The sequence below is a fragment of the Ictalurus punctatus genome, chromosome 14, assembly GCF_001660625.3.
Source record: "Ictalurus punctatus breed USDA103 chromosome 14, Coco_2.0, whole genome shotgun sequence".
Taxonomy (NCBI): Eukaryota; Metazoa; Chordata; class Actinopteri; order Siluriformes; family Ictaluridae; genus Ictalurus; species Ictalurus punctatus.
The window spans coordinates 17,086,351-17,110,314 of NC_030429.2; the positions used below are offsets into that span (position 1 = coordinate 17,086,351).

The 23,964-nt window shown below is 39.5% G+C and overlaps 1 protein-coding gene across 1 annotated transcript; it reads left to right on the forward strand.

Moving 5' to 3' along the window:
* The first annotated feature begins 355 nt into the window (after positions 1–355).
* On the forward strand, positions 356–23,582 carry lamb1a (laminin, beta 1a). Its single transcript, XM_017486052.3, has 33 exons — positions 356–512; positions 823–995; positions 2,074–2,209; positions 3,300–3,373; positions 4,643–4,831; positions 4,956–5,019; positions 5,142–5,344; positions 6,599–6,719; positions 7,048–7,236; positions 7,733–7,909; positions 8,027–8,139; positions 8,447–8,526; positions 8,928–9,063; positions 9,145–9,303; positions 9,447–9,574; positions 9,785–9,905; positions 10,190–10,397; positions 11,726–11,869; positions 11,993–12,224; positions 12,510–12,673; positions 12,846–13,070; positions 13,174–13,391; positions 13,561–13,657; positions 17,024–17,393; positions 18,249–18,427; positions 18,535–18,776; positions 19,083–19,289; positions 19,383–19,527; positions 19,767–19,974; positions 20,268–20,409; positions 21,892–22,068; positions 22,241–22,400; positions 23,129–23,582. The coding sequence occupies exons 1-33, from the start codon at positions 485–487 to the stop codon at positions 23,266–23,268; spliced, it is 5,349 nt and encodes a 1,782-aa protein (XP_017341541.2). The 5' UTR covers positions 356–484; the 3' UTR covers positions 23,269–23,582.
* Positions 23,583–23,964: the final 382 nt, after the last annotated feature.

Sequence of the window (23,964 nt, forward strand, 5' to 3'; positions counted from 1 at the left end):
GCCGGACATTTAAACAACAACAACAACAACAACAAATTCTTCAAATTCAAAGACAATTTAACGTTATACAAAAATCTCAGAGTAGCCTGTATACAGAGAAAAAAATGAAGAGGTTTTTCAGTAGCACTTTCAAATTAATGGACAATCACTCAAATGACTCCATGAAAGCCTGACCTCAAAGAAATAAATGCATAATACAGTAGTATATTCTATTTGTACAGGAAGACCTCACACTTTAGTAGGCTTAGCTAAAAGGTTGGTTCTCTTCTAGTTTAACGGCTGACTGGTTCAGTCACATTAGATCACACCTGGGGGAGGGAAGAGAGCCCTGTGCGCATGAGCTAACGGAAGAGAGAGAGAGAGAGAGAGCTGTCGCCCAACTTCAGTGGAGCTGGACCGGAGCCGAAAGCAGGACTGGAAACTGGCGAGAGGTTCGACGTGGTGTCTGTGAACGCGACAAGCACTCACCAAGAACACCAAAATCATGATAATACATCTCGCAGCCCTTTTGTGTAAGTTTATTCACTTTAATTTGAATGCTTTAATGTCTCGTTTTACTTTCAGAGAGTTTTCAGGAAGGTTTCATACATTTAGTCACGTGAACACATGCACGTTTCCAGATGTTCAGCTGCTGGCTTTTGTTAAAAGACCGAATTCTCTGTAGGCGAGTTCATACTCCGACTGAATCTTTTAACCATTTACAGGTCGGAATCCCTGTCCACATCCTGTCGTTCATGTTTTCATTTTAAACAATGGAACATGAAAAAATAATCATGAAAGACGTGCTCACACAAATAACCTGAGTGGACTTTCTTGACACAGGTTTAGGGGCACGGTCGTTGGCCGAGCTGCCTGAGCTTGGAGATGTGTGCACGGAGGGAAGCTGTTACCCAGCCACTGGAGACCTGCTTATTGGCAGAGCCCATCAGCTCTCAGCCACCTCCACCTGTGGCCTGGAGAAAACCGAACCTTTCTGCATCGTCAGTCACCTTCAGGTAGAGTGAGTGTTGGTCTTTATGAGCCTGAGTTAATGAGTTGCTTTTATCCACTGGTCCTTCTGCATGTAAAGAATCCTGGACCCACTAGCTGTTTACTTTTTCTGAGAGAGATAACATCTGGCTATGGATAAAAATATAAGGAGAAAGGTCCATAATATGCACGTCATTCCAATAATGCATTCAACTTTAAAAAGTCATGTAAATGCTGTATATTTAAGTATTTGGGGACTTTCAATGCATAGTTTATGTGTTGATTAATGCTATAACAGCTTAGGGAAACCTTTCTCCTTGTTAAACGTTTTGTCTCTCTTTATGTTTAGTCTTGGTCTTCAGGGGGTTGTTCGGTGACTTGAGATTATCAGAGACCTGATCTCATCAAAGAGAGTGCTTTACATACAAGTCCTTCTGGGCTTTAATCTTGTTTGTACCAGTTATTACTTCATGTGGATGCTCTTGGGACATACCCTTACTTGCATGAGAGTTGACATTTATTTATTTATTTATTTATTTATTTATTTATTTATGTTATGTTATGTTATTTTATGTTATGTTATGTTATGTTACAATTTGATTCCAGTTTAGATTTTGGTATGTCTAGACTCCATCCCCACAACAAAATAAAGCAAATCACAATATTAAAACTCATCATAAAAATCTGTTTAAATTATGTTGGAGTAAAACAGGAAAGCCCACAAGAAGCTTAATTCAGGCTAAAAAAAACAAAAACAAAAAAACAGCTATACTGCTACCATTATCTTTGTAGACATATCAGTACTGTGGTATTTGGTTTTAGTTGGAGAAGCTGAGTGATTGAGGTTCCATTGACAGTTGTGTGTGCATATCTGTGAATATCAGTCGAATATCTGGAGGCTACTGTTGTCTCCAGATCAATGAGACTAGACATAAGCCATTTATTTTCAGACTCTGAGACAGTGGAGTTTAGTTTAATTGTAGACATTCCATGATAAAGCAATGAATAGGGCCTTAGAGTTGTTTCTCTCATAAGGTTTGCTAAATGGGGTGTGTGTGCAAAATCCATTGACATTTTCTATCCTTTCCCCCTCACCAAATGTAGGAAGAGAAGAAATGCTTTTTGTGCGACTCGAGGGAGTCCTTCAATGAGACCGCACATACAACCAGCCACAGAATCGAAAATGTGGTGACCACGTTTGCGCCTAATCGACTTAAGACTTGGTGGCAGTCAGAAAATGGTGAGTTTATAGGACCAGTTATTGACCAAAACCTTCTTTTCTTCCTTCCCTATTCACTTTCTTTTGGAATAAATAGGAATATATTTTGCTTCTACAAAACATTTCAGGTTTTTGAACTTTCTGATGGTTGCTATAGTTTCCAATATGTTCTTGCTTCTAAGTAAGCAGGAAAGGCCTTTCATTCTCGTGGGAAAAAGAACACTGCAAAAGAGGGCTTGTTAATGGGAACACCTCTCAGGATAGCCCCCTGTAATCATACCATTGGTGTGAGTTACAACTTTAAAGCACCTAATAGCTGACTAGTTAAAATGATGACCTCCGTTTTAAATCTGGAATGGCAACTTTTTTTCCCACAGGAATTATCACTCGCAAGCCTTAGAAAGCAGTCGATTATTATTGTCTATGTTCAATATATAATGAAATACACGATTAAATGAGCTGTATTGTGGGATTGCATTTCCTGTTTGCTTTGGTACATTTCCCCCGGCGATACTTCGTTATCAAAACGTTTGGGGGGGCGGGGGGGGGGGGGGGGTATCGCCTGATTCATGGGAAAGACAATGTTAAATGTAGAGAAAAAGGAAGTAAGGGACATGACTGCAACCAGAGAGGCCTGTGAATATAAGGCTTAGTTCCAAGAGAGGAGAGCTTAAGGCAGGATAATGTAGGGGAGAGAGGAAAGAGTTATTCACCACAGCTGGACACATCTGTCTGGGAATCATAGAAAGACACAGAGACAGGGCTTAATGATACATTCTCTATCCTTCCAAGATCCATGTGGCACATTTTCAATGAAAGCAGATGTTTACAGCTGTAACTGTATGAACTGTACTGTGACTGTATATGGACTTTTTCCATAATGTACAAGCTGCAGATGTTACCCTGACATGGTTTTTATGCTCTCTTGCACTTCCGTACTTAAGTCAAAGTTGTGCTTTGTAATGTAATGCGAAAATAATTTTATATTAGTTCCTCATGTATTTTGGGTTTTTTCCCCCTTTGTCATTTGTCATTTGTTCAGATTTAATGTGAAGCATTAATATTTTAAAACTGTTTATTTCTTATTTGACATGCTAATCTCTGTTCTCAGGCATGGAGAATGTGACCCTCCAACTGAACCTGGAAGCAGAGTTCCACTTCACCCATCTCATCATGACCTTCAAGGTAATTGTGATTATAGGTTGAGGGACATGGTCTGGTGATGACAGGTGTGTGTGTGTGTGTGTGTGTGTGTGTGCATTGAGGATTCACATAATCATGGCTTGTGGGGGAGGTGATGCTGGATCCGTGTGAGAGCAGGAGGAGGTCTGGAGAAGTCCCAGCTGTGCTTATGACTGAGACGATTGGAATGTTGCTGATAAACCTTCCTCTTCAACAATTCAGTCTTTATGTATAAAATGTATTAAACCATGTCCTTAGTTCAGTTAATTGCATGAAAATGAGATAAAATCTCTATTTGCAATTTTAGTTTTAATGTTTAATGTATATTGGTTTTTGGTGAACTGTAGTGAAATCAAAGTATTTTACCCATACTTCCTCCATTTCAGTGGCCAGTGATAGGGTGCATTTCCACCAAAGTTGCACTTTTACATTTTACTGACGCTTCTATCCAACTTACAATCGAGACAGAACACAACTGAGCAGTTGAGGGATAAGGACCCAACCATGGCAGCTTGATGTTTCTGGGATTTGAACTCACAGTGTTTAGAAGCTCAAAGCTTTATCTACTGAGCCACCACATTTTCTGGAACGCCACTTAACAAGAAGTTCCTTCATGAGTTCCTGGTTTGAATGTGCAGGGCAAATGACTTCACCAATAACAAAAGAACACAAAAGATGACAAGTGGATGTGTACAGCAATCTCAAATCTAAAGTTATCTACTCTGTAGCAGTAACTAAAAATGTATGGTCCTCTGGTGGAAATGCAAATGTTTCTAAGTTCCTGTGCTTAAGTGCCTAAAGTTCCTGAAATTCATAGAGAGCAGCTTGTTTCTTAAACTGCAGGAAAAATGTGCCTGTAGTTGCTCAGGTTTCCTGTCATCATGCACAAGAGATATAAAGGTCTAGATTCCCAAACAGATTGTATTCCTTCTATCTGTTGGTGTTTTCCCTTTACATGAGGACCAAAAATAAATCCAAATTAATGGCTTAACATTGTTAAGAAGCAGGAATGCACTGCTGATCATGGCAACACTAAACAAGTTTAGTTTATTACTTTATTTTATTTAAGTTTATTTCTTATACTGTTAAAGATTTAAATGAATTACAGTATTACATGTATTACATTATTTCATGCCTCATGAGAAATTGCCATAACATACAGTACCATGTATTTTAGCTCCTGGTGGAGCATTGCATTAATTCTCTCCTAATTTACCAACAGAATACTCTCTTTCATGCGTTAAAATGTTTTCTCTGATAATTTTTACCCAGACCTTCCGGCCAGCTGCCATGGTGATCGAGCGCTCAGCTGACTTTGGAAAGACATGGCAGGTGTACCGTTACTTTGCCTATGACTGCGAGTCCTCCTTTCCCTCAATCTCTCGGGGCCCCATGAAGAAGGTGGATGATGTCATTTGCGACTCTCGCTATTCTGATATTGAACCCTCTACAGAGGGAGAGGTGAGCCTTACCGTTTCCTATAATTTAATTAAAACTTACTGTAATGCTTGTGAAGTATTTTGAATTAGATCTGGCACACTCCTAAGTTATCATTAATTGTGTCTGGAAACCTGTATTCATCCAGGTCATCTTTCGAGTATTGGACCCAGCATTCAGGATTGATGATCCTTACAGCCCAAGGATCCAAAGTAAGAACTTCATTTGCAAGTTTAGCTTGTGAATGTATGATAATGGAAAATATACACATACACTGCAGAGATAAGAAATGTATACTTCGTTTGTCAATGCAGCATCTTTTCTCTGATTTTAGATATGCTGAAAATTACTAACTTGAGAGTGAAGTTTACTAAGTTGCACACACTGGGGGACAATCTGCTGGACTCACGTATTGAGATCAAGGAGAAGTACTACTATGCCATTTATGACATGGTGGTGAGGGGCAACTGCTTCTGCTATGGCCACGCTTCTGAGTGTGCTCCCGTCGATGCATCTGGAGAAGTGGTGGATGGAATGGTGGGTAACTATTGCACAAAAGGGATTTGAAGACATAGCTGTCTTGTAACAGGTATTGATGCATACTGTGATTAGTCATGTTGCAAAAACCTTTCCTGTGTTGGAAAACCTTAAAGTTATAACTCTGATTGTTACAAAGCGTTAAGACTGGTGTTTCCTTCCAAAAATGTCAAATAAACATCTCATCACATTAAACAGCACTTTCTGAGCAATCAGATTCGAGAAATCAACAGTGCTGTGCTGTAACAAGTCTTAATATTGCAGGTGTAGCTTTGCTCAATTTCGGTAGTGGAAAGTTTATTCTAGGAGGGGGATTTTTGTTCTGGTGAGCTTTTAGTCTGCAGGCATTGATTATTTTGTCTAGCATTTTCTCAATTGAAAGCTACGAAAAATGCCTTCATGTCAGCTCCTCGTTGAAGAGAACCAAATTAACAAGTTCATAGACAAAACTGTTAACAAGTATATAAAAATTCAAATGTGCACTGTGAATGAATTGAATGGGGAATTTTTTTCACTGTGGATTTTTTTCACGCTCCAATAAACACATGCTTTACTTTTTTGCTGTTTTCCGTGCATATAGGTGTGTGTGTGTGTGTGTGTGTGTGTGTGTGTGTGTGTGTGTGTGTGTGTGCGTGCATATGTATGTATGAAAGGGTCTTCCTGTTTAGTCTCCTTTCCGCACTGTTTGCTTTCTGTCTGACAGAAATTTCATCATTGTAGGCTTTAACACCCCCCCCCACCCCCCACCCCCCCCCAGAAAAAAAGGTAATCCTGATTCATGATGTCATGACTAGATCTCACTGATCTTACCTGCACTGTAATGTTCTAGAAATGATACAGTACAGTGAGCTTGCGAAGCTGTGTGTGTGTGACTGCTGCCAGAACTGGCATTTGTTAATGAAGTCCAGGTGCATCAAGTATAAACATTTTCTGCTGCCATGTGGATAGGGGGATTTTACAGCTCATTCTGAGTAGCTGCGTCCTTGCCATAGTTCCTTTTGGTGGAAATTTTATCTTCTGTGATGTTAAAATGGTAATTAATCAGAGCAATGGTGAAGAATCTGGTGCTTGTTTTTATTCAATTAGCATACTATGACATGTTTTTATAGGTAGCAGCTTCAGCTTGAGTTCAACACATTTTTTTTTACATTTAAGTTAACCCACATGTGGTTTAAAATTTTGTTATCCTCATTTTTAGTCAGTCATTATCAGATGATTACTTTTTAAGATTTCTTATGGTTAATTTTCCTGTAGGTCCATGGCCACTGTATGTGTAACCACAACACCATGGGGCTGAACTGTGAGCTCTGTCAGGACTTCTACCATGACCTGCCCTGGAGGCCTGCGGAGGGGCGTAACACCAATGCCTGCAAAAGTAAGACACTTACAGGAAATATTATGCAAGGGTAATGCAATGAGTTAGTATAGCTATCTCAGCTCTTTAAACAAGTTCAACTTTTCTTATAGTAACAAATAGATGATTTGGATGTTAATATTATTTGAGCAAGTGTTAGATTTTCACCTATTTAAATTTTTTTTAAATAATTCCACTGAATATTAAATGGCTATAACTTATAATTAAGTTCCATCAACACCCACAGATGAACTAACTATCATGATACATGGCAATTATCAAGAAAACATTTTCAAGTATTGTAAAAAGTATCATCAAATAATTGCATAATCTGCCCTTTTCTCTACAGAATGCAACTGCCATCACCACAGTGCCTCATGCCACTTTGACATGGCTGTGTACCACGCCTCAGGTAACGTCAGTGGAGGAGTGTGTAATGACTGCCAGCACAATACTATGGGCCACCATTGTGAGCAGTGCAGGCCCTTTTTCTACCAGCATCCTGAGAGGGACATTCGTGACCCCAGCATCTGTGACCGTGCGTAATTCTTCCTGTTATAACACTTTGCTCTTCCTTTATTTTGTCTTTTCCTTTCTACTGTTTACTGTCATCTGTTTCTCAATGTTTCTGTCTGGGCTAGATTATTTTGAAAGGTATGTCTGGCTAGATCTTTGAACCTCTTTGTCTCTCTTTGTGGTTGGGTTGGGATGCTGAGGGGAAGAGCATGGGGTGTGAAACACCTGGTCTTTGAAGTGGTGCTAGTCAACACAAACATAAATACTAAGCTGAAGTTTCACACTTCATTTTGTGTGATGTCTGAGGCTTATGCTAATCTCTCGGACCACACACTTGACAAAAATTGTTCCAAACGCATGAGTGATTTCTCATATTTAATTATTCACCTTTTTTTCTGTTGTTAAACAACATCCCAATGGGACCTCTGGCTTCTTGTTGTTTGGATTAATAATTCATTGTTGATTTATTTTCCTTTATAATATTAATGTTTTAAATGTTGATATATGTCCCTCTGTAGCCTGTGACTGTGATCCCATTGGCTCTCTGAATGGAGGCATCTGTGACGCACTGACAGATATCTCTCTTGGACTGATCGCGGGACAGTGTCGTTGTAAGCCCAATGTTGAGGGAGAGCGTTGTGACCAGTGCAAACAAGGCCATTATGGCCTTAGTAACGATCCTCTGGGATGTAAAGGTACATATGTAGACATTTCAGTTTATTGCTTCATAGTCAATGGGATAATTTGTGTTTGAAACTTAATCATTGAGAAAGCATTTCCATGATTCATGTTGTCTGTTTGGCTTTTTCTAGCTTGCACCTGTAATCCTGTTGGGACAATCCCTGGTGGAAGCCCTTGTGATACAATTTCAGGGAACTGTTACTGTAAGCGCTTAGTTATGGGGAGAGACTGTGACCAGTGCTTGGTAAGTTGACCTTCGTTTTAATCACTCATTTCCTGGGCATTATTTTATTTGATTGATTTAGACAGGGGCTTGGTATGATGCTTTAAATTAAATAATATTAGTATTTTTTTATGTCTGAATTTCAGTGAACTTTTGTTTCCAAAATCTCTAGACAGCCCTTCATTTGAAATGTTTATTTATCCAGCTTGCAGATTCAAAGGAAAACACAGGCCACCCCACAGTGGAATGCTTAGTTGCTCATCTTGGGAGGTCTGTCATAAACAGCTTGTTGTTCAAACCGTGTTTTAACTAGCTGTTCCCTTTACAGCCTCAGCACTGGGGGCTTAGCAACGACATGGATGGCTGCAGGCCATGTGATTGTGATGCTGGAGGTGCTCTCAATAATGAGTAAGTATGACATGCACCTCAGTGCAACTTCTAACTGATTGGATTCAAGGATTAACCTTCAAGATCGACAGAATGTTGAATCACGTGATGAACTCACATTAGTTGTGTTTTTGATCCAAATCACGTAATTACAGGATGTATGTTAACATGATCGCTACTATCCAATGTGCTTAAACAAAACTATTCAAAGGTATTTAAACTATGCAGCACAAAATATAAACATAGTACATATAACACATAGCATGTCATAAAAATGAAATGTTTTACATCAGCACTAATTTTGAGTTTTAAATTGACCTCTGAATTATGTCATCATATTTGTAAAGTTTCCTTCATTGCTGCACCAGATTCCAGATTTTTAAGACTAATGAGAATTGTGTTGATGTTTGGGTGTGTTTCAGTTGTTCTCCAGAGACAGGGTTCTGTCAGTGTCGGGAGCATATGTCAGGCAGACGCTGTGACCAGGTGGAGTCCGGTTTTTACTTCATTGCTCTGGACCATTATGTTTATGAGGCAGAAGATGCGAAGTTTGGACCTGTAAGTCACCTGTCTTATGTCTATTTAAAGTGGTTCATAGATCTGAATTGGGCCATGTACTAGAAATCTCGCTTTCTCCAGGGTGTGACAGTTGTGCAGAGACCATATCCTCAGGACCGCAATCCAACCTGGACTGGTATTGGCTTTGTGAATGTTCCAGAAGGAGCTTACCTGGAGTTTAGCATTGACAATATCCCACTTTCCATGGACTATGATATCCTTATTCGCTATGAACCCCAGGTTAGTTCCAGCATGCATTTGCACAATTTTTACAGTGTTTTTCACTATTTGTTTAGCACAAAAACAAGGTTTCAGTGTGTTATTCTTAGCACAGCATGACGCCTATATCCATACATCCTATCATTGTGTGTTTATCTATGTAGCTTCCAGAGCAGTGGGAGGAAGTACTGATGACTGTCATCAGGCCTCATTCCATCACTGCTGATAGCCGCTGTGCCAACACTATGCCAGATGATGACAACCAAGTGGTGTCCTTACACCCGGGTTCCAGGTGTGTGTATTTATGTGTGTAAAATAGATTGTACAATTTGTAAAACAGAATGCCATTTGTATAATTTACATGTTCCTTGATGCCTCTTTTATATTAAAAGAGATTAAGGATCTTTGTGTTCTGGTAATTGAAGCCATTCTGTGAATTTTTTTGTATAATTGTTACATTTTGTGTTATATACATTTGTATAATCACATTGTGTCTTCTCAGATATGTGGTGTTACCCAGGTCAGTGTGTTTTGAGGAGGGGTTGAACTACACAGTGCGTCTAAGTCTTCCCCGTTACTCCACCAACAGTGACATCCAGTCCCCATACACACTAATTGACTCAGTATGTTCTCTCTTGAAATATCTAAGCTAGGCTGATTGTAAAATGATTCTTGAAAGAAAATGCACATTTATTGGGTAAAAGCCATTGCTTACTATATATATATATATATATATATATATATATATATATATATATATATATATATATATATATATATAATTTTTTTTTATTTTATTTTTTTTGCAACATATGAAATGGAAAGCTGGCCCTAAATCACTACACCTTTGATTACAACATTCATCATAGCAAGCCTGTTCACAGTTTGCTCTGTGTTATTTTTTCAGATTGTGTTGATGCCACACTGTAAGAACCTGGATATCTTCTCTGGTTCTGGATCAGAGGGAGGTAACTTGGTGACCAACAGTGCGTGGGACACCTTTCAGCGCTACCGCTGCTTAGAGAACAGCCAGTCTGTTGTGAAGACCCCCATGCCTGACATCTGCATGAACTACATCTTCAGTGTGTCTGCTCTACTGCATCAGGGAGCTAAAGGTACTGGCAGGCACACACACAAGCTCACATCCCTTTCCTGACAGTCTTCTCAACACCTAAGGTCTTTTTTATGGGACATGTCAATCATACATTTCATTTGTTCTCTTTGTTCACTTATCACTGGTCCCTGCTGCTGTCTTTGCATGTTACAGCTTGTGTATGTGTGCCTCAAGTCTGATTATAGGGCTTCACTTGCTTCCTGAGCCAACTTTCTCAGCAATGTACATGTTATTTGATGTCAAATAAAGTGACAGACAAGTCTTCTAGACAGGAAACAGCATTCATTACTGTTATTACAGGTTTAGTAGAATTTACCTTGATTTACCTATCTACTCTCAAAAGATGTAGTAATCACAGAGATGCTGGGAAGAGGAAATAAAACTGGAAAAAGCATGTTTTATAATATATTACATAATGTTTGGCAAGGACATAGGTCTGATCATTTAACTTCAGTGATAGTTTAATGAATAATTAGTCTATATTTATGGACGGTTGTTTATTACATCACCAACTTCTCTGGCTTTACTAAATATCTGGATATAGATGTACAGTAGGATGTAATATGGTTGCTGAAAGCCACAGCTTCACCTATGTCCCATTTCCACTCACTTTACAATGGGTTGTCTAACATTTGTCTAGGCTTGTGTGCTTTAGTGTGTATGTGCTTTATTAATTACACATAGATGTCAAATGGGCCTGAGACGCATTGCACTACTAAATCACTCCAACATGCTCCAACATGCAATGCAGAATGGACACTTTCATCAACTGCATCTTTCATCTCAAAAGCCCTATCCTAAGGAATGTACGATGTACTATTAAGCCTTCCTCAGTGTGATATGATCTTTGTTCTCCTGTCAGCATGACAAATTGGCCAGGAGTTTTGTGGTATGCATAACATATCAGGTAAACAAAAGTAACTTTTCATCAAGTTGGAAAGAAAAGTCTCTCTCAAGTAGAACCACAATCATGACTAATGATTTCAGATTTAGCATTTGGTATAGTGAGGTACAGCAGGCATCTGATTTGGTCTTGACATCATAAGCACAATTTCTGAAAACCTTACAAAAATCATGAATTTCTGCATGATAATTGTATAGCATCCATACATATATATGTGTGTGTGTATATATATAAAATCACTCTAAATTGCCTCTAGGTTTAAATGAGTACCCTGTAATAGACTGGTGTCCCACCCAGGGTGATTTCTCACACCTTATGCCCAGGGATTGGCTTCGGCTTCACTGCAAACCTGACCAGGATAAAGCAGTTACTAAACATGAATGAATGAATGGAATATTAAATCTTTTTCTTTCTCACACCCACAGCTTGTGCGTGTGACCCTCAGGGTTCTCTTAGTACAGTGTGTGACCCGAATGGTGGCCAGTGCCGATGCCGGCCCAACGTGGTTGGCAGAAACTGTGACAAGTGTGCCCCTTCTACTTTCCTGTTTGGACCTCAGGGCTGCAGACGTGAGTTTCATTTTGATTTGCATACAGAATTTATACTACTTCATACTTCTAAAGGAGAATTTAAACTCTTCTCTAATAGTGCATAGAGCTAATGAGTTCATGCATGCTGTTTCTCTTCTCCAGCATGTGAGTGCAATCCACAGGGTTCAGTGCATGCATTCTGCCATGAGGCCACTGGTCAGTGTGAATGTATTCCCAGAGCGTATGGGCGTCAGTGTGATCGCTGTCTCCCTGGACACTGGGGCTTCCCCAACTGCCGGCCATGTACTTGTAATGGCCATGCGGAGCAGTGTGACCCCCAAACAGGCCAGTGCTTAGACTGTGGGGACCACACCACTGGACACAGCTGTGAGAGGTTAGTGACACATTTTGCAGTGGTTCTGTGCAATCTGTACGTAATTGAACCATAGCATAATTTTATACCTCCATCACATGCACTGACCTTGCCATATCATTAGCCTTTAGGATTTGTCAGCTCACCAGGACACAACTGAGCAGCCAAATGTCCAATTACTTATTTTACATATGAATTCTATGAAAGGTTGATGCAGTATACATGCAGTATAAATATTATATTCAATTTAAAATCAGTCTGATCTTGTAATATAAACCTATGGATAAATCTTGCCTGTTTATACAGATGTTTTCACGGTTATTATGGTGACCCTGTCCTGGGATCTGGAGACCACTGCCGCCCCTGTATGTGTCCAGATGGCCCTGGCAGCAGCCGACAGTTTGCTGGGGCATGCTATCTTAGCCATGACTCACACCAGGTGTATTGTGTATGCAACCAGGGCTATAAAGGTAATCAACACCAAGTAAATGAAAATAATGTCTTATAGTATAGCTTACCTTGGTGCTTGTGTCAATCCAAAGCCTTATGTTTGGGTACAGAATGTTGAAGAACATTTTTGCCATTTAGAAGTGATTCTGTGAGTATTATTATACAGTCTATCATTTACTTTGCTTCATGTAGGTGCAAGGTGTGATGAGTGTGCGCCAGGCTACTATGGAAACCCTCATGAGGCTGGTGGAGAGTGTCGTCCCTGCCAGTGCAGTGACAACATCGACATGATGGACCCAGGATCTTGTGATGCACGCACAGGCGTCTGCCTCAAATGTCTGTACCACACAGAGGGCGAGAGCTGCAGCCACTGCAAGCTGGGTTATTATGGTGATGCCCTTACACAAAACTGCAGACGTAAGCACCAGGATATTTTTGCATTTATCTAATTTAGGCAAATTTATCTTAGCAATTTGTTTTATTTCATCCCCTCAATGAGTTATTGTTTGCTGCTCCTCAGGGTGTGTGTGTAACCATATGGGGACTAGGCAGGACACTTGTCCCTCTGTCAGTGAATGCCACTGTGACCAGAACAATGGGCAGTGCCAGTGCCTGCCTAACGTAGTTGGACAGCACTGTGATTTGTGTGCCCCAGACACTTGGAACATGGCCAGTGGTAGAGGCTGCGAGGCCTGTGACTGTGACCCCAATCACTCATCCAGCTCTGCCTGCAATGAGGTGATGTCCCTTTCATATAATATCTAACCACTAGGCTTGAGTAAATGCAATGATATTTGATGTCTATCATTTATGTAGTGTGTGATTTCAGCATAATATTTATGTCCTCATGGTTTGTCAGTGTATTGTACAGTTTGTAATGTAATATGCTTATTTATTTCCATTCAAGATAAGTGGTCAGTGTATGTGTAAGCCTGGATTTGGAGGAAGAACATGCAGGGAGTGCAGAGAACTGTTTTGGGGTAACCCTGAAGTCAAATGCCATGGTAAGCTGAGAACCATCACTTTAGTTTGTCTGGTGGAATTAACTCTTGATACTATACTAGGGCAAATTACAAAATGAAAATATCATATTAATACTGTGATAAATTATCACATAATGTGTCCTTTTACGAATATATTCCATGCTTAATAGCACTGCCCCAGTTACTGTTAGAATAACAAGTAGCTGACTGACTGACATTTCACAAAGAAATGACTTCTGCTGGAACTTTGTTAACAAACTTAAATATCATTATACATACATAGTGTATCATGCAATGTCTTCAAGTATTGTGATATAATATGATAGTTTGGCCATATCGCACACTCTTACACCTTACACGAAGAGTTAAACTGTACTGATATATACTAAGTACAATGCTGGTGATTTCTCATCTCAGCTGATCTGCTGCCAAGCCTATAAACATAACCAACAACACCACTAGCAGTGTATAAAAGGTTCCCTTGCAATACTGAGTTAGTTTCAAATGTGCTTTGCCATGAAAGGCTCAGGGCCTCCTAATATCCTGTCCTCCTCTACAACAAGGTCTTTGTTCCAGTAGGCTTTCCCTTCAGGGGCCATGGGTGGGTGGGTGATGTAGTGCAGAAATCAACTTTTGTCCCTGAAGGCGGTGGAGCGGAATAGACTAGACTAGTTCTTAAACTTGTCTTGTAAAATTCAACCCATTGAGGAACAGATGGAAGTAGTGAATGAAGAAGTGCTTGGTGGACAAGTCTATGGACCAAACACTAATGTTACTTTTATAAGGCATTACAATATGTGCAAGCTAACTTTATATTTAAAGCACATTTATCTTCAAAGATTATAGGAAGTTTCTGGAACATCTGACTACGCAACTGAGTCGCGAATTAACAGTTATAAACATTCATAAACATTTCAGCCATATCCACACTGTAAGCTCCTGCCTCTGTCTTTGGTTTACATTCTTTTGCTAAAGCCAAGAATGAGTGTCTCATCACAGGAAGCAGGGCTCTAGCAGGGCTCTAGCAGGGCTCCCACCCCCCACCCCCCACACTCCGGTTGTTTGGTGAGCCGAGCATAGCAGGAAGCCCATTCCTATCCTATGTTTCTCTAAGATCCAGTTACCTCCTAAGTGTCTCTGTGTGTTGACTTAACCTCAATATGCCTCAATCCATATCAGCAAAGGAATGAGGACTTTCCCTGATTGAATTATAGTGTGTGCCTTTTGTGTGACTGTGATAATGATAATTATTAGATGCTCGAAGTTCCAGCACAGTAGTGAGACCTTTACTCCTTAGGTATCACTGTTTTATCCTTAGGACTGTGACACTATGTGCATTCTGTCTTAGTGTATACCTACACGAAAGACCTTAAACTCGCCTTCCACAATAGAAACTAGTGTCCCTGTGAGTGGAATGTTAGCCATATGTGTTTGTTTTATTGTGATCCAAAAGTCTTGCTCCACCATTCTGTTGCAATACATGTATCCGCGTGAAAATGGAAAACATATGGGTGGGAGAAGGATTCTTTCAGTCTCAGACAACTGAAAAACGTCTAGTGAACTGAAAATTTCACAATAATTTTACATCTTGGATATAAAGGACAGGAAAATCTGACAGTTATGACCTTGTGAGGACATTTGGCTAGTATGTGTTTCCCTTAATTAAATATTCGTACTTTGATATTTGTTTTTAACATTTTAATGTCACAGACAAATATTGTGTTTGTACTGTTGCACTTTCCTGAAAGAGTTTGTGTATGCATGTTAGTATGTGGATAATGCATGTAAATCACCATCACTCCCACATAAACAAAGAAAAAGTCGCATACAGTTTTCATCTCCAGGGGTCACATTCACTGCATATTTCAGCAAGCTGTGCCTCTCAGCATTGCCAGAGGCCTCTTCTACAATAGTAGGATTAACCTTTGAGGTAAGCCCCCACTTCCACACAGCCTTTTGTTCAAATTAGGGCCCTGAGGTGATGAAGTCCTTTCTTGGAGAATGTATGTATGTGTGTGAAGCACTCCAGGTTGGAATGCTATTCAAAAAGATTAAGACTCTTGGACTGAAGCTGTGTGGTGGGGATGCGAATAGAAACACTTTTCTGTTCGAAGGACTTTTTTGTGTTTGGGTGCGTTGGGGGTTGAGAGGTTGTGCAAATGGCGCCAGTTTAAAGTAATCTCAGTGGTATGTTTGCTTAGTGTCTAGCAACTTTTGGTTTGTTAGGTAGGCCCTTTTGTTTTTCAACACTCTGTGGCCACTTTACACTTTACAATGTGTTACAATGCCCAGTCTTTCACACCAATATTTACCTTATCCATGCCCTTCCCACAACACTTCCTCCCTCGTTCTTTTAGCCTTTTTACAAGTGACCGCCAGTGTAGACACAGTCTAATGCAACTCATCAGCAATGAAAAACTATGTCTTTAACCCAGAGACTCAAAGTGAATCCTACTACTCTTACAAAACCTGAAGCTCAGCTACCTGTACCTATAAAAATTACTATACAGCATTATACTTAAAATGGCCAAAAATATAACACCATGTGAAATGTAAATCTCATGATATTCAGGTTTTCTGTATGTGTACCACTCAGCTCATTCAAATATATTCTGTGTAACACTTTATTTTGGTCATTAGGTCACGTGGTACCTACTTAAACACTTCTGGCATGAAGCAACATAAACATGTATCAAGCCTTATTCTAAAAAATTAAAAAATATTATAATAATATAGAAATATCTAAAAAAACAAAGTCTGGCATGTCCTTGCTATGAGGCTTCAGAAACAGGGCCAGAGAAACTATACTATACATAACTGTCACTGCAGTGCCATGGAACTGCCAAAGATATTCATTAAAATCTTATAACCTGAAATATGACATTCACTTTACTTAACACCCTGTTGTTATGTACATTCATAACTAGCTGTCACATCATAACCAGACATACATTGAGCTACAGGTAAGTGTGTGTCACTTTACTCTGAGGCTATGTTATCTTGACACCAAAATGGACAAAGCAGTCTGTATGAAAGCTTTTGCATGTTGGAATAAACCTTTATAAATGTTCATATCGTTTCATGTCAGTTGTCGTGAAGTGATTAAGTAGGTTTAAACCAGGGGTGTCCAATCTTATCTGGAAAGGGCAGGTGTGGGTGCAGGAGCCACACCTGATTCCACCTGTTTAATTAGTTGATCTTGGCTTTCAATAGACTCAGGTGTGGCTTCTGCTTGGTTGGAATGAAAACCTGCACCCACACCTGCCCTTTCCAGATAAGATTGGACACCCCTGGTTTGCACCATAAATAAGTGTAACAAAATGATATTGAGGTCATGTGATGTTTATTAGTATCTTGTTATGTCTAAGTATTTGTGTGTGCTTTCAGCATGTGACTGTGACCCCAGAGGAATTGCTGAGCAGCAGTGTAACAAAGCCACAGGACATTGTTTGTGTGAGGAGGGCGTGTCGGGCCCCCGCTGTGACACTTGTGCTCGGGGTTACTTTGGTGAATTCCCACACTGTGAACGCTGCCACCAGTGCTTCGCTGAATGGGATGTGATCATAGGAGACCTCACTAACCAGACACACAGACTGGTGCAGAAAGTTAATGCCATTAAATCCAACGGCATCACAGGGCCCTACCAGGACACCATCAACAACATGGAGAGGAGTGCCAATTCCATCCGTGAGCTTCTGGCCCAGAACCCTGCCACTCAGCCGCTCACTGAGATCCAGAGCCTGCTAGAGCAAGCTACGTATGTTACAACCAAAATTTGTCCGAGCACACTGAGTACAGTTTGGGTTTTATTTAAACAACTGAAGGCAGTGTCAGATATTTCTGAAGCCATACAGTTCGTTCGTTGCCTCTATTAAGTTCTTTTCAACTAGTTCATTTCCTAGTTGCTTTATGAGACAAAATCAAAATTTTATTGTGTAATCTAATGTTTTAGATTATTATTTTTTTTTTTTTTTTTTATATGTACCCCAGTAGATTTTTTTTGTTGCTGATATTTAGCTAAATGTTGTATATGAAATACACCACCTTCAAGTTAGGCCAAATCCCAAATGGCTTCCATTTCACTGCATTTGCTCACTACATAGGGTATAATGTAATGGTGTTGTAGAGCATATGTAGTGGGTTATACACCCATTAGAACATAATTTGAGATTCAGCCATAGAAAATGAGCAACTATCTTATGTTTTGACATAATGTTTGAAAACGTTTGCACTTAGCCTTGTATATTTTCACTATTTTTACATGAATTTGACGTTGTTTACATCAGTCACTGCCATTTTTGATAAAATCGCATTGTCTTATGTTCAGTAGTCTAGTAGTTCAACTGGGAGGTTGATATGATCAATTAGATATGTGCTACAAAAAAAGTGCTAAATATCTGTTGTAGTTTATGCATTGGGAAACAGAAAGAGAGTATGGATGGATATTCAGATTAGTAACCACACATTTTCGTACTGCACTGCCCACTGAAACATAATCATTGCTACTGAAATGGACTCTGAAATGAAAATAACAGTCATGTGTACAGGTTCATGGTCCAAAGATGATAATGTAAAGTAATTCACAAATTTTTGATACTTTTTAAAAATCTAGATCCTTGATGGCTGAAATGAATGAGAAGTTGAATCAGACAGAGGAACTCTTGTCTCAGAGCTCTGACAACAGCACAGACTCAAAGCTGGAAACACTGAGTGAAGAAGCTCAGAAACTGCAGCGCACTGTAAAAGACCTGCAAAACCAAGTTGAATTTATGAAGAATTCAGATGTGCAAGGTGAGCAACACTGCATCTGTCAAAGATTTTGATTATTATTGATACTGCTTAACATGCTTAATAATGCATATTTAATATGTTTTTGTATGGATTGGCCAACCTCGTAGGAGCATTAGACAGTGTGAGGAAATACATGAAAGAGTCTGAAGCAGCAGAGGGTCGTGTGAACGCCTCCATTAGTGATCGCGAGAGCCCGGTGGAGCAGTCAGCCTCACTGCGCAATTACACAGAGGCCATGATGAATGAGACTAAAGAGGAGTTTGAGAAGAAGCAAGATGAGCATACCAAGGCACTGGACAATCTGGCTGGCCAGCTTGAGACCCTGGACCTGTCTGAACTCAGTGAGAAGGTGACCATATCATTCTGTTTTATGCGCATATGTATTATGCATGATTAAATATGTATAAGAATAACAGGCCATGCTGTTTGCGTCATGCCATTACCACCCTGAAGTGGATTATTTTCCAATAGCAGCATGTCCTGAAGTTCATTATTTTATATTTCTGAAGTTAAGTATCTTATAAATTATCTTTATTAATTATAAGCAAATGACCTTTATCACATTCATTAATAATTAATATAACAAGATAACACAGCATTACTACTAATATATGAGTCTTGTATAGTTATAGACCTTATTCTGATTTGATCCTAGACTTGTGGCAGCCGTGCTGGCTCGGAGGCGTGTGCTGACTCTCCGTGTGGAGGTCTGGGCTGTTTGAATGCTGAAGGTAACAGGAAGTGTGGGGGAGAGGGATGTGATGGTCTTACCACATTGGCCCATAATGCCTGGCAGAAAACCAAGGACTTTGACCAGGATATTGTCAGTGCCATGGAGGAGGTGGACAAACTTTCCAAGATGGTGAGTGATCCACTGAACATTTCTAATAGTAACACATCAGTTACTACTAAGCAGTTGGTTTCATTTATAATTGACCTGTTGCTGTATATTCAGGTGTCAGAAGCAAAAGTAAAAGCAGATGAGGCCAAACTGAATGCTCAAGAAGTGCTGCAGAAGACCAATGAGACCAAGAAGCGTGTGGATGACAGCAATGAGGAGCTGCGCAGGCTCATCAAACAGATCCGAGACTTCCTCACCCGTACGCTCATGACTTCTAAAGTATTTCAGATCAAAATATGATAAAAAGCATCTTCCTTATGAGGATAGTTGACTTTGCTTGTATAAATATAACATAAAGACTGACTGGTACTCTTCTCAGGCTTATATTTCAGACATAACCTTTATCAGATCCACTCTACAAAACTGCTTTGAATGTTTAAATGATTGTTCCTAAATCTTTGCTCTGCTCATCCTTGCTGTTTTTGATGATGTCTTCAGAAGAAGGAGCAGATCTGGAGAGCATTGAGGCTGTGGCTAACGAAGTGCTGCAGATGCAGATGCCCACCACGCCGGCTCAGCTGCAGAACCTGACAGCAGATATTCGGGAGCGTGTGGCCAGCCTGTCTGACGTGGCTGACATCCTTAACCAGAGCGCTGCTGATATTGAGAGAGCTGAGACCCTGCTGGAGCAGGCCCGCAAAGCCAGGTCAGAACTTTGACTTTAGAATAGAACATCATCCTATTTCTGATGCAGATGAGGTCTGTCTGGATTGTTTTTGGTCTTTCAAAAGATCCATGTTGATCATGTAGCATGAATGCTGTGCACAGTATTCTATCACCATCTAGTGGTTAGTTACAATATTGCACACGGCAACATAGACAAACATAAGAGAGACACATACTGTACATTTTGCCTACATATAACGTGTTGTAACGTTTTGTAAAGTTTTGTAAAAATTTTGTAACCTATTAGTAAATACAAAGCTTTGTATGTAACAGGAAAGAGGCATCTAATGTGAAGAACACAGCTGAGCTGGTTCAGGAAGCTCTGGAACAGGCAGAAAAAGCTCAGACAGCTGTGACGGAGGCCTTGAAGCAGGCCACTAGTGACATCAAGGGAACACAGGATCTGCTTGTATCTGTAAGTTTAATGCTAGGTAAACACTCATGAAGAAAATATGGTTTGAGATTACAATAAATGTTTGGTCATGTTAATAAGAAGCCAAATAAGAAGACAGTTTATTCCTAAGAGCCTTTTTTAAACTGAACAACACATTTGACAACAACCAAATAACCAATGTCACACACAAATCTCCTACAAGGAGAGTAGGTTACAGTGATTAGAATAAGTTCAAATCTCACACAAAGCTTTATATAGATTTTGTACAGATGCTTGGAAATTATTTTCAAAGTTTGAGATGTGATTAATTAAAACATAAATGCTTGAAAGTGCTTGATTTGTCTGTTATACACTATGTGCCCAAAATTATGTGGACACTTAACTATCCCAATCATATGTGCTTGCTGAACATCCCATTCTAGAGTTTGTCCCCCTTTGCTGCTATAACCACCACATTTCTGGGAATGCTTTATGCTCTGGATAAGCGTGTCTGCCAAATGCCATTAATGTAAATGGTAAAAGGCGCACTTATATAGCGCTTTTATCCAAAGCGCTTTACACTGTCTCATTCACCCATTCACACACAAACTCACACACCAATGGTAGCAGAGCTGCCATGCAAGGCGCTAACTTGCCATTGGGAGCAACTTGGGGTTCAGTGTCTTGCCCAAGGACGCTTCGGCATGTGGAGTCATGTGGGTCAGGAATTGAGTAGCTTTGTTCAGGCTACTCGAGTTCTTCCACTCCTACCTTGGCAAACCATGCCTTCCCTGAGCTCGCTTTGTGCACAGGGACATTGACAATTGTGTGCTTCCAACTTTGTGGCAACAGTTTGAGGAAGGCCCACATATAGGTGTGATGTTCAGGTGTCCACATACTTTTGGCCATATAGTGTAAGTGGACTAACTAACAACCCTCTAAGCTGCAGTGCCAAATATGGAGTTAGATCTTGGCAGTTACTATTAATAATCATATCTTACCACTGTACATAAAGCACATTGTGAGGTGAAAAGTGTCTTCTGCACGTATTAAATGATTACCTTATTACCAACATTGCATCGTTACGGCTGGCCGCGTCAACTTGACTGGACTGGAAAATAAAGTTGCAGGATGCGGTAATAGCAAAAGCTGGGGAAAAAATGCATATTGCAAGATCTGCAAGAAAATAATGTGCTAATATTTATCATTTGTATTTAATAGAGTACAGAAGCATCATAACACCTTTCTGAGTATTGAAATAAAAGAATGTGATAAAGCTAAGGGGACAGGAAATAGATGAGCTTTCACATGCAAATGAAACCTGGGTTTTACATATTTAATAAAGATGTATAATTTGTTTGTTCATGAGAAAGATGAACTTTTTGCATGTCAAATACAATCTGCGACTACATACGAATGCATTTTTGGAATCCACCTACAGTCAAATATAAGTGTTTACTGTGAGCTCATAAATATCTTCATGTACAGAAGTATAGGTCTAATATCCCCCCCTGTGATCTATAGGTAGAGTCAGAGACGGCAGATTCAGAGTTCAAGCTGAGTAATGCTACCCAGAGGCTACTTCAGCTGGAAAAGGATGTGACTCTTTTGAAAGAAAAAGCCCTCAGCACTTCCACCACTGCTGAAACGACAGAAAGAGACACAGACAGTGTCAATGAGTTGGCAGAGCAGATCAAAAAGGTGCCTGTATACTCCATCAAACTCATAATAAATTGATGTGTAATAAAGTGGAAGCCATCATGTGGGAGTTAAAAATGTACACGCATAACAGGGAAATCATTGGTAGTGTTCTTGCAGCAATAGAAAATGAATGTTTTCCTCTTTGCATGCATGTGCATGTGTGTGTGTGTAGGATCTGGACACAGAGCTGAAGGATAAATACGGTACTGTGGAGGAGCTCATCACTCAAAAGGCTCAGGGTGTAGCAGATGCTAAGAAAAGAGCTGAAATGCTTCAACAGGAAGCCAAAGAGCTGCTGCTGCAAGCTAGTGACAAACTACAACTTCTCAAAGGTACTGATATAAGCTTATGCAAACATGGGAGAAACAATTATTTGAAATTTGTCAGTAAATAGTTTCTTGACTCATCCAAATATTAATACATTTGTGTGCTGGCAGTCATTAAAAATATATTTTTTAATGTATTTAAACAAAGTAAATAATGTATTAGAAAATCTACACAGGCATAGGTATAAGTGAATTGAGATGTGTTTGTGATTTGATTTGATGTGGCAGCAGCACAATGGATATAAGCATGCAGATACAGGTCAGCAGGTTCAGTTAATATTCACGTGTCAGAAAGTGATTTGGCAACCGCAACCATGCCATGATCAAAAGTCACTGAGAGCACGTTTTTGCCCATTCTGATTTTGCTGTGAATATTACCTGCACCTCTTGATCTATATTTGCATGATTTTATGCATTGCACTGCTGCCACATGATTGCCTGAAAATTGCATGATTATACAGGATACAGGTGTCCCTATTAAAATCGCTGTCGTATATCAAACAACTGGTTTAACTGGTTCACCCTTCAAGTGTACCTGCCTTTAATACACATTTTAATTAAAAAAAAAAAGGTTTTATCCTTTAGCAGAACATTTTTCTGAGGCTATAATAGTGATTAAGATGTAATAAAGAAATTCAAAATTAACTTTTGAGTGTAAATATATTCACACATTTTATTGCTTTTGTTATTTTGTTCCACCCTGTAAAAATATTAATGAAATCATTTGCCAACAGACTTAGAAAAATCCTACGATGAAAACCAGAAGACACTGGAAGACAAAGCCAACCAGCTGGTGGATCTAGAAAAGGCTGTGAAAGAGTTACTTCAAGAAATTAGCCAGAAAGCCACCATATACAGCACCTGTCTGTTTTAACAACAAAGCCATTAGTAATAAGACATTGACAATCATTGATAAATCATACAACAGTATAAAATGGTATTTAAAAAATAAATAAATAAATAAGTAGAATGTACTGTGGAATTGAAAATGACTGTATACTAAAAAGTAAATGAATGAATGTGAAGTTTGACCTGGCTGGCCGTGTGACTGCAAAGGTCTCTGCCCATGAATATTTTCTTGTTTCTTTTAAAACAACTAAATATACAGTATTCTACTTTTTTGTAGATTTTGTACCAAATTGTGAATGAACATAAACCAAATAAACCTCTTATGCAAGCAATAAACAAGTCTGAACTAGCTTCTTACTATATTGTGGCTGTGGCTCAGGTGGTAGAGTGGGTTGTCCACTAATCATAGGTTTGGCGGTTCGATTCCCAGCCCACATGACTCCACATACCGAAGCGTCCTTGGGCAAGACGCTGGACCCAAAGTTGCTCCCGATGGCAAGTTAGCGTTTTGCATGGCAGATCTGTCTCTGGGTGAATGAGAACCAGTGTAAAGCTACCATTTTAAATATATATATATATATATATATATATATATATATATATATATATATATATATATATATATATATATATATACACACATACATACACACACACACATACTATTAGACACATACAGTACTGTGTATACACACACACACAGTATGTGCAAGCTGACAAG